Source organism: Rhinolophus hipposideros, assembly GCF_964194185.1.
Source record: "Rhinolophus hipposideros genome assembly, chromosome: 8".
NCBI lineage: Eukaryota > Metazoa > Chordata > Mammalia > Chiroptera > Rhinolophidae > Rhinolophus > Rhinolophus hipposideros.
In genome coordinates, this window is record NC_138054.1 from 61,992,322 (window position 1) to 62,003,264 (window position 10,943).

Sequence of the window (10,943 nt, forward strand, 5' to 3'; positions counted from 1 at the left end):
TCGGTTTCTCTTTTTGTGCAATTAGGGTCTTGACTGGTCTCTGCACGTCATGCCAGCTCTGTTGTTTTCCGAGTCCACAGGTGTGTGCGTGTGTGTGTGTGTGTGTGTGTGTGTGTGTGTGTGTGTATGTGTGGTAGAAGGTTGGATAAACAAGGGAGCAAATGCTTAGCCACCAGGATTAGAAGGATAGTCGTGATGGGGTAGGTGCAGGGAAGAGCTGGGCAAGACCAAAGCAAGGCACAGAGGTGGGCATCAGTATGTGATGGACCCAGAGCCTTGTGGGTGCCACCATGCAGGGGCAGGGGGTGCAGGACACACATGTGCAAGAAGTCATTGACTTCTGGGCCTCAGTTTCCCCTGAAGTTTGAACAGATGACCAGAGTCCCCCCAGAGTTGCAGCCCCTGGGCTCCTGGGCCAGCTCTGCAGCCCTCTTGGAGGCCCGCCCTCCTGCCCTGAGGTTCTCCTACCACAGCCAGGCCTTCTCTCCGGTCCAGGGTGATCAGCATTTCTGCAGGAGGCCAGGACCCTGTCGGATTAGAGATAGAAGATACCCCATGAGAAAGGGAAGCAGGAATAACAGTGAATAAAAGCACAAATTCAGGTAGAAGGAGATTCAAATCCCGGCCCCTCTTTGTACTTGCATTTTGAAGCTTAAAGGGTAAATGAGATGGAGCTTGTAAAAGACCACTGGTGACACTCAGTAACAGTTGTCTCCAGTGTTGGTGGCAAGCCTGTGAGCCTGTGACCCTCAGAGTCTGATCTAAGATACCCCACCTCCCCATCCCCCAGCAGGACTTTCCGTGGCTCATGGGCCTTCCGTGTTAAACGAGCCGCTGGGTGGACAATGCAAAATTGCCCCCACCCCATTTAACAGGAGCTCACTGGCCACAAGCTGGATGCTCAGCCCTCCAGTGTTAAGTGCTGATGGGGACCAGAGCAGGAAGAGTCTCAGGTCGTGGGTGGGCAGGGACAGCGCCACACTTTGATGCAGCTGAGAGAGCCCGTAGGCTATGGTCCGCCTGCCGGTGCCTACGAAGGAATGCAGTCAGCAATGGCTGGCGAGTCCGGGGCCCTGGAGCTCGGAGCGATCCTGGAGGCGGAGGGGAGGGTGAAGGCACTGCCAGCAGAGAAGACCATATGGCCAAAGGTGTGGAGACTGGAGTGGACTTTAGATACCAGGACACTGAGCTGCGAGCAAACCCATCCCTTTAGATGTCGGCCCACAGAGGCTGAGCCTCAGGCTGGAAGCACACACAGGGGGGGCTCCTCCAGCAGGATCACATAAGAGCTCTACCACAGGCAACAGAGCCACCCATCACCCAGGCCCGGCGGCCCCAGGCTCCATCTCCCCTTTATCTTCTTAGAGCCCACTCAGGAGGCCACCCAGGGCACAGCCCAGCAGCCCCTTGTGTTGGGAAGAAAGCCACAGCCCTGAGACTCCTAGAACCCAGCCCTGGATGGCTCTTAGAGACTATCTCATAATGAGATTGGCCCCCTGCTCCACGAAGCCCTGTGGAGGGGCCCCAGGGGACAGACCGCTGACACTGCCTCAGGCACCGGCCCTGCTTTTTCTGTGCTTTATACTTTGGGACGGGCTTCTGCCTCCCTCTGCTGCCCCTCCCCAGGGAGAGGGGCCCTTCCCCACTAGAGGGGCCCTGTCGGCTCAGAGCAGACTCAGCCCCTTGGTGCCAGCCGTCTGCAGAGCCTGGGAACACTCAGAGTGTTTGGTTTGGCTATGAGGCCACTTTGCCATGAGACGATTTTCCCAGCATGGGTCAGGGGTGGGGGGGGGGGGCATGGAGGGATCTGGACTGGGAGACTAAGCTTTATGACCAGAGAAGGCGGGGAGGCCGGGCATTTGGAGGGGCTTTCTGCCCCCGCCTGCCACCTCCCCCCTTTTCCCTGGGACTCCTTCCAAACAATAAACCCCACTCAGGCTCCAAGGGTTGGTTGGCGGGGGGGCTGCATCTTTGGTTTTCAAAGTGTAAAAGCAAATGCCTTGGGCACCTTGTGAAACGTAGTTTTCATAACTCCTACTTGGTCTTCCTTCTGACAGCCGGTGGGGCTGACTGTGACCAACCTGGGCCCCCATTCCGAGCACCCCAGCCTCCTCCCCTGAGGGAAGCCTAACCTCCCTGCTGCTCAGGTTGAAAGGATGAGGCAGCAGCTGGAAGGAAGTTTCACAGACTTTTGCGTTGTGTGCAGGGGTGGGGGTCTTTTCATTAGAAAAGAAAGGGAGGGAAGGGGCTGATGTAGTGACCTTTCTGGGCAGGGGTTTGCGAGGTCTCAGCAGAAAGCAGCACGCTTCACCATGTGTCTTCATTTGTGCAGTTAGGAGGGCACCCAAAGACAGGTCCAGCTGGGGAGCCAGACTGCCCAGGGCACACCTGTGTACCAGTCTCCTTCAGGCTCGGTTTCCTCATCTGGGAAATGGGAATAATAATAGATGGCACATGTATTGCATCAAGCACAGTATCTGCCTGCACATAAGAAGCACTCCATAAATGGAGGGTGTTATTCGTGGGAGACACAGATGCAAACATATTAATTATGATGCTAAAAATAGCCCACACCATGTAGCGCTTCTGCTGTGCCTGGCACCGTTGTAGCACTTCACAGAAACCCATCCAAACTTCGTGGGCCCAAATAGATGCCTGTGACACAATATGAGCCGAGAGAAATGTACAGTGTTTCATGGGAGCCTGAAGTCTCCCAGGTGGCATTGGGGGACAGAGGTCAAAGAGGCCTCTAGGCGAGAGGACATTGAATCAGCATTCAAAGGTGAGCAGGAAACTGGCCAGAGGACATTAGATGTGACTGGAGAGAGTGGTGTGTGCTGGGAAAGCCAGCAAAGGTGAAGTCAGCTGCACAAGACCACAACAGGTATCCGGTGGCCTGAAGCATGGGATGGGAGGCAGAATAGGCCAGATTTTGTGGGTTACAAGGGGTATTCAAAGCCACCTGATCTGCCCCCTCATCTCCCTTTCCAAATGCACACTCTGTATTAAAGAACATCTTCCTTCTGTCCCCTGTGCGTGACAAGAGTTACTCCCTTCTCTCTTGAGAGGTCCTCTGGGAGTTTTTAAAGACAGGAGCACAGACTCCTGGTTCAGAAGAACCTCATACAAGGACTTGGCACGTTCTTGTGGTCAGAATATGACCAGGAGTAGAGAGGGAGAGACCGGGCAGGGAGTGGGCACCCTTCCATGACTCAGGGCGTCTGGACCCCTATTCCCAGAGCAGAGGTCCCAGCCCATATGGAGGCAGGGTTGTGCTTGATGACCCCAGGCTCCCCTGCTCACCCATCTCCCAGGCTGAGACGGAACCAGGCTGTGTAAGAGGCGTCCAGCCAGGATGGTAATGGGGCTGGGCTATTGCAGTGATGACGACAGAACTCACCCTGGTGATTAGAGTCAATTGCTGGGATCTTGTGCCCAGGACATGGAAACTCAGGCCAGGGTGGGGCAGGGACTCCCCACTGACCCAGGAAGTGCGCAGCTTATCGGGGAAGGAGGGTAAGCCCTGGAAATCGGAGTTGTGTCCCCACATGGAGGAAGCTGCCCACAGTGCAGACATCGGAGAGGGGCAATCTACCTGTCCATTCACCAGCTGCTAGTGAACACCTACTGTGTGCCCCCTGCCAGGTGTCCTGAAGCAAGTGACTTAACCCGTTTGTGCCTCTTTTTCTTCAAAATTAAAACGGGGGAGGATAGTCGTATCTGCCTCATAGTGTTGTCCTGAGGATTAGAGGTTAATGCACGTGAAGTACTTTGCCAAGAGCTGGCTCAGGGCCCAATTCTGTAAGCACTTCTCCAGCCTGCCGGGAGCACCCTCAGCCATGTGCTACCCTCAGCGTAGACGCGCGGCCTTCGCAGTTGACTGTGGTGTCACCGCCTCTGGGAAGCCTTCCTGCCCCTGCACTGAATCAGAGACACTCTGTGTCCCCCGCCCCTCTGGTGTGATGGGGCTTGTTGGGTCCTCTGTCTGTGTCTCCATCTGCCTCCCACCGCCTGGGGCTGCACAGGGCACCTGGCCCATAGCTTCTGAAGCCCAGCCCCTTTCTTTAAACCAGCACTTTGGCCTCCTTAACCCTTGTGGTGTCTATCACTGTCCCCTCCCTTCCTTAGTCCCTGTCCCTCTCTTTGTTCATCATTTCCTACCTTTCTTTCCAGGACTTGAGCTGGTGACCTGATCCTGCACCCTGCCTGGCCCCTGTCCTACGCTCCGTTTCCCAAGCCACGAAGTACTAGCCTCAGCCTGCCAATTCCTTCTGCACTTAATTTCTTTTTCTTTCCCTCTGTCTCACTCTTTCTCTCTGTCTCTCTCCCTCCCTTTCTTTCATATATGCTTTCTTGAGCCAAGATCCTTACCCATTACCTCCAAAACTGGATTCTGTTTTTATAAGTGCGCGAAGACCTGCACCTTTCACTAAAATTCCCTGTGGTTATGCAAAAGGAGACCAACCCCAGGACTCCTGCCCCGTGGAGGTGCTACCTCCACTTCCTCTGTGACCTGGTCACCATGTAACCTCTCTGAGCCTCAGTTTTATCATCTGGTGAAAGGGTGTAATGACTGCCACTGTGAAGATTTGCTTTGAGAATGAAAGATACTCTCAACAAATGGTAGCTGGGACAATGAGACGGGAAGGGCTTGTTTGTGTTTTGTTTTCTGTTTATTTGAGACAGAGGAGATGAGGGCAGCAGAAGGGCCAGGACACCTGTGTACGTGGGTGTGGAGGCTGCTGGCCCCACTGTGACCCCAGATTGAACCCTCTTTAATTATTTAGGACCCAGTTCTCTTAAGTGGTCCCGCTTGAGGCCTATGGCCTCCAGTGCCTCGCCCACCCCTGAGCTTGGCATAGCAGGGTAAGTGTGTCCTCAGGAGCTCAGCCAGCTGGATGTGGAGCTCTGGGCTGCTCACTTTCCCTGTCTGAGCCCCTTGTTTTCTTCTCCATTTTATGAGAAAAAAAAATAAATCTAATAAAGTCAGATCTGAACCCTAAGGCCACAGCCAGGATGGGGCTACTGAGCGGTCACTCAGTTTCATGTGTTTTCTCCTTCCAGTACCACTGCCTCGCCGCCCCCGCTGCCCCTCCAGCCCACGCATAGCTCCGGGACTGCCAGGCCCCCCTTCCAGCTCTCCGACCAGCTCCAGCAGCAGGAAGAGCCGGGGCCAGCCAGCAGTTCAGTGCCTGCCTGCTCACAGCCTGCCCTGGGCCTCCTACCCGCCATCGCTGCCAGCATTGCAGCCCCCTTTCTTCTGCACACCCTTGGGCCCTCATGACCTTGACTGCCCCGTGCGGAGAAGCCAGAGAAACTATAGGAGGGTCTGCGGCCACACCTCACTGCCCCTGCCACCACCTCCAGGGGTGCCTGACCCCTCACGGGCAGTCCAGACGGGATCCGTTAGAACACTAGAGCTTTATTGTACCCGAGTTACATCTTCTTTTTTGTAGAAGGATCTTAATTTCCCATAGTGCTATGGGGCTCTTTTGTAAAATATGTGTCCATATTAAAAAAGAAAAATGTATTTATTCTACCGATAAAACTATTTTTATGTGGCCTATGTGAATAACCCCTTAATTAGCCCCAATGCCAACCCAGGCTGTCAGGACATCCGCGACCTCATGCGAACCGTGGCTTTGAACTGGCTTGCTCCTGGATCAACGGAAGCCTCCGGTGTCTGGGTTTGGCCCTTCCCACTGTGGGGACCTCAGAGGGAGGGGCAGGAAGACAGGCTTTTGTGAAGCTAGATTTGAGAGCCAGAGATGTGAACGCTGACGGCCCTTCCCCCCCTGGATGCGTCCTAGGGCAGGGAAGATACTTCCGGAAAGAGAATGCTGCTATTTTGAAAACCCTGGGTGTCTGTGAATGGACCTCCAGAGCTCTTGGTAAGTGTTTCAACCAAAGCACTGGGGTGGGATGTTGGTGCTGAGGGAGGTGGTCCCCCAGCCCCATGTGACCGATGGTTAAACTGAGATCCAAAGAGAGGAAGGTGGTTGTCCATGATCACAAAGCAAGTGGGAGATCCAGGATTTGAATCCAGACTTCTCTCTGTTCTGATAGCATAATCCAGCTTTAGGTATAGGAGAGGCTACTGAAGTCAATGCCAAATGGAATGCGCTGGGCCGAAAGACAGGAGTGAGTACAGGTCAATGTTAGGCACAGGGGCTCTGGGAGTCACGTATTACTAAGAATCATAATGAGAGCCACCATTTGTCCTAAGCCTGTGGTGTGGCAGGCACTTTGCACACTCACTTTATCACTGATCCTCACACCAGTTCTGTGAGATGCAATTCTCCTCATTTCACAGATGAGGAAACTGAGACCCCTAAAGAGGTAAAGGGACTTGTTCAAGGTCACCCAGCCAGGACGTGGCCCCAGATCAATGTGATTCAGTACCAATGCTTGTCTCCTGGACCATATTCTGCCACGTTCTCTCTGCACAGGGAAGCTCCAAGGGAGGCGGGTCTCACCTAAGTGGGCCAGCACAAGCTTCTTACTACAGCCAAAGAGACTGTTTGGCCACAGTTACTTAAGTTGGTCACTCTGGCCAAAGAGCTCTTTGTGAGTGCTGTGTGTTCCATGCCCCAGCTTGCCTTATCTTGGAGCTAATAAGAGGCTCTCCTGCCAAATCAGAGACTAGGAAGTGAGGGATAACTGTGGGGGACCTGGGGAGGCAGACAGCCATATGGGGGCAGGTAGGCTCAGAGAGACTAACCTAGTTCCTCTGCCCCCAAGGTGGTGACTGAGAAGGCAGAGGACCAGAGGACCCAATTTGACTGCCTTTCAGCCGTGAACTCTCACTGGGCTGGTGGCTCATCAATAACAGAGTCCTGGAACCTGAGAGCAAAAAGAACCCCTCATTTGACAGAAAATAATAACCATAAGAGTTATTAGACCCATGAGGCCCAAAGAGGGGAGGCATTTCCCCAGTGCTGTACAGCTGGGTGTCTGCTGACTCCCAGACCAGTTTTTTCCAGCGTCACTGTACCATGGGTTCCCCTGGCAGGCCTGGTAGTGACTGATTAACTCTAGTGCCATCGTACCCTGCTAGGCAGCTAGCTCTCTTCTGAGATCATAGAATTCAGGATAGCTCATTGGATGGCCAGAGGTCCCACCGGCATCTTGGCAGGCAGCTGGAGTCTTTTCAACTCAGCCCCGGATGGATGTGTTTGAGCTTGAGACCCGGCAGGAGCCCTGAGGGTCCAGCCAGCCTGTGGGCACCATGCTGTAAACTGAACTTGACCTCAGCCAGGGCTGGAGTCATTTTATCCTTGGCAGAAATGTGACTTCCTATTTCTGAGCGGGAAGGGGCTTAGCTGACTTATAAAGCAGGCTCAGAAGGCCTGGGGGACATCAAACACATCTTGCAGAGCAATTTGGATGAGATAAGTGTAAAGGAATTAGAAACACACAGACCAGATTTCCCTCTGTTCGGGGCAGAGTGTGGCATGCGATGTATTGAGATGGAACTTGAGGTTAATTAAAGATGAAGCATTTGGGTAAACAGCCCAGGCACCTGACTGCGTGCCCAGATCTGTGCCAGGCACAGAGCCAAAGAGGTAAATTAACGCTGTGTGCAATTATTGAGCACACGCAGGGCCAGGCTCCATGCTGGGCCCAAGTTGAGCCACCTTTCCTAACCAAGAGGAAGCCATCATCGAGATGGGCAAGCAGCGAAGTCCTATATTCCTAGAAGCAACGTAGAGGTTGTCCTCTCCAGGCCCCAACCAGGCAGATTCAGCCCTAGTCTTACCCACTTCCCTCCTCTGGTCATATTGGAGGATTCCAAACTCTCTCTCACCAAGCACTCAAGTGTTTAAAGAAAGATGGATGGGCCAACTGGTTAGGTGGACATGTGCTGATGGGACAGACAGCGCCAATGGGGGTCAGACATCTGCAGCCTAAATTCACTGATCCCTGAGGACCACCCACTGTCCAGGGTTTGAAATGAACTGAACTTGCTGATTTATGTCCCAGAGGACCCAAGGCACATATACGGAAATCGGCATGGCTGGGGCACATGAATTCTCTCCTCCGAGGCTGGAGAGCAGCCACTCACACGCTTGGAAATGATCTATCCACCACCACTGACATTTTGTCTAGCACATTCTGATGCCCTTGTGCTGAGAGTTTCACGTACATTTCTTCGGTCTTTCACATTTGACCTTGAAGCAGGCAGAGAAGATGAATGGACTAACACCCAGCCGATTAAGTGACCTGAATGAGGGTAGGCAGCATATGAGGGATGGCCCCCGGTCCCGTGTCTCAGGAGACCTGACTGAATGACCAAGGAGCTCTCTGGGGCTGGTCAGCATAGCTATGACTTTTAGTCTTCCTCCAGGCTGCTCTGACACACCAGCAGCCCGGTGAAGGCAGGGACAGTGACGATGTGTGAGTCAGATTGCAAGAAGCTGCAGAGGTCCACTGAGGATCCCCCCAGCTCTGAGACTCAAAAATCTGGAATCTAGGAAGCAAACAATGGCTGACAGGCAAGTTTGCCTTTGCATTGAAAGGCTATTAGAAAATTTTCCTCCCCCTGAATGCTCTATCATCTATCACACTTCCTGGCCTCAGCCAGACTTGGGCAAACCTACAGGCTGAAGACCCTGATCCCACCTGCCCAGTCTCCAGCCCTGGTACCATTGTCACAGCAGATCCCGAGGAAAGGTCCTCCACCAAAAAGAAAGCTGATGAAAAACACCATGAAGGACAAGAGGAGTTCTACCTGGGAATTGCAGCTTTGATGGCATCCTGTGTGGCAGAGAACAGAATTAGAGCTGGTGATAATGTTTCAATGACCATGGGATAAGATCCAAAGTCTTCGGCCTGGAATTCGAGACTCTCCATGATCTGGCCCTGCTGACTTTGCCAGCCACATCTCTCATCTTTCCCACTCTGTGCCTGGCCAGACTGAATCATATTTGTCATTTCTGGGATAGGCAGGATGTTTCATACATGCCATTTCCTAGGCCTAGAAAGTCCCTTCTTTTATTCTTAACTGCTCATCCTTTGAGGATCAACTCAGATGGTACCTCCTCCAAGAAGCCCTCTAAGATTACTTTGTGCTTTCTTATCATCTATCACAACACCCACTGATCAATGTTGAGACTGTCTGATTGTGTGTCTGCTCCTCTATTGGACTGTGAGCTCCTCGATGGCAAGGGTCAGTGAATTCATCTTTGCATCCTCATCTGACACAAAGATGGCACTCAGGAGATGTGTAGAGAGAGAAGGAGAAAGAAAGGAATGAAGGAAGGAAAGGAAAGAGTCAGGCATTAGTTCTGCTAGTGGCGTAGTCTCTACAAAGCCAGAGTTGTCCAAGGAAGGACAGGTGCCCCTTCAGGTGGTAAGTTTCCTGTCAAGAGAGGTGTGTGGGTAGGGGCAGTAAGCCCACTGGCCGGAGATATGGTAGAGAGTTGCTGTCTTGGCAAGGGACTGGGGTACATGACACTGAGAGTCCCTCTTGGCTCTGTAATGCTCAGGTTCTTTGAACAGTGTTATTTCTCCAAAAATTCATCAAAGCAGCCAAAAATATCACCCAGGCTGGCTGTCTAAACCAATAAGGTTCAGGAATCAGTCCAGGCTTACACCTCCCTATTCTTCAGCAGCCCAGCTGGGCCAGACATGAATTGGCAGGTTTGCCGGCTGCCCCGGGGCAGGGAGACTTCTGGGCCTTGGGGGAGGGCTGGACTAGCACCCAGGCCCCTGGTCCCAGCTCGGAGCTCCTTGTCTCTCGACCTGGGGGAAGGAAGTGAGGAGTCATGAGAATGGGTTGAGCCCTCCCTGGTCCTTTCCTGGAAGCATCAGCACACCCTCACCACCCCCCTCCCCATCCTTCCACTGACTGTGGCTCTTCCTCTCCAGAAATACTCTGGCGATTCCTTCACTTTGCTAGGTGACCTTGGGCAAGTCCCTGAGCCTCCATTTCCTCATCTGTCAAATGGAGACCTTGTTTCCTGCTTGGGCTGTTCTGGGGGGAATGGGTGAATATCGAGTGCAATCGTGGGGCTCCATGAAGATGAGACCCCACCACTCCCCAGGCTCAGTGTCCAGCTTTCCTCCCCGGGACCCACGGGCTGCTGTGGGAAGGGAAGCATGTGGTAGGCAGGAAAAGCGACGGAGTTGCACACCTTGAAGTGCCCCTCCATCCCAAGTCCCATTAGGGGGAAGTGGGTTTTGAATGGGACCTGAGACTAAGAAGTTTCCAGTGAGGCTCTCAGACACCGTGGGTCCATAGTGGCTGGAGCAGCAGGGGCTGACTCTTGGCCAAGGGAGATTCTAGCCCAGAATAGGGGAAGCCAGAGCCTCTGCCCCACTCCTGGGCCTCAGAGAGATTGCAGAAGGTCCTGACCTGACACTCACTGTGTGACACAAACGTCAGAACTTAATGTATTTGAAAGGTATTCGTAATGCTGTTCTTTCAATCACCTCTTCCCTCACCTCTGTGAATTATCATGAAGAGTTCTATAAGAATATAATAGAAGACAAAGAAAGATGCTATTAATGTTATTTTGCCAAAAATATTTTTGTAGCATAATATATTAATAAAAGACATTATGAATTCAATAGGATGGCGTCTCTGTGTGCTGACGGCTCCCCTCATCCTGCCAGAGAACATTTGGGAAAATTGCCTTTGTTGGGACAGCCAAGACCTGAGGCAGTGATGGAGAGAAACTGGGGCAGGCCCATTTTCCATGCAAAAACTCGGGCAGGTTCTGGGAAGGTGGTTTGGGCAAGGCTTGAGAGGCCTCATGCTGAGTGGGGTCCAGATAGCCCTCTCCAGCCAGAATGAGCTGCCCACAGCTCTAGGTAGGAGTTGCTCACTTGAGCAACAAACCTAAAACCTGGGGTTTCACCCTCCCTTTCTTTTTCTCCCTCACTCCCCAAGACCTACTGCTTTTTCCTTATTCATCCTTCCACCTGTCTGCATGCCCACA

General features: G+C 52.9%; 1 protein-coding gene across 1 annotated transcript in view; it reads left to right on the forward strand.

The window, feature by feature from the left end:
- TRABD2B (TraB domain containing 2B) overlaps positions 1-10,564 on the forward strand; it is a 217,195-nt gene extending 206,631 nt beyond the window's left edge. Inside the window, exon 7 of the mRNA XM_081054907.1 lies at positions 5,065-10,564. Coding sequence (XP_080911033.1) covers positions 5,065-5,284 — 220 coding nt within the window. The 3' untranslated portion in view covers positions 5,285-10,564. The remainder of the gene's footprint in view (positions 1-5,064) is intronic.
- Positions 10,565-10,943: the final 379 nt, after the last annotated feature.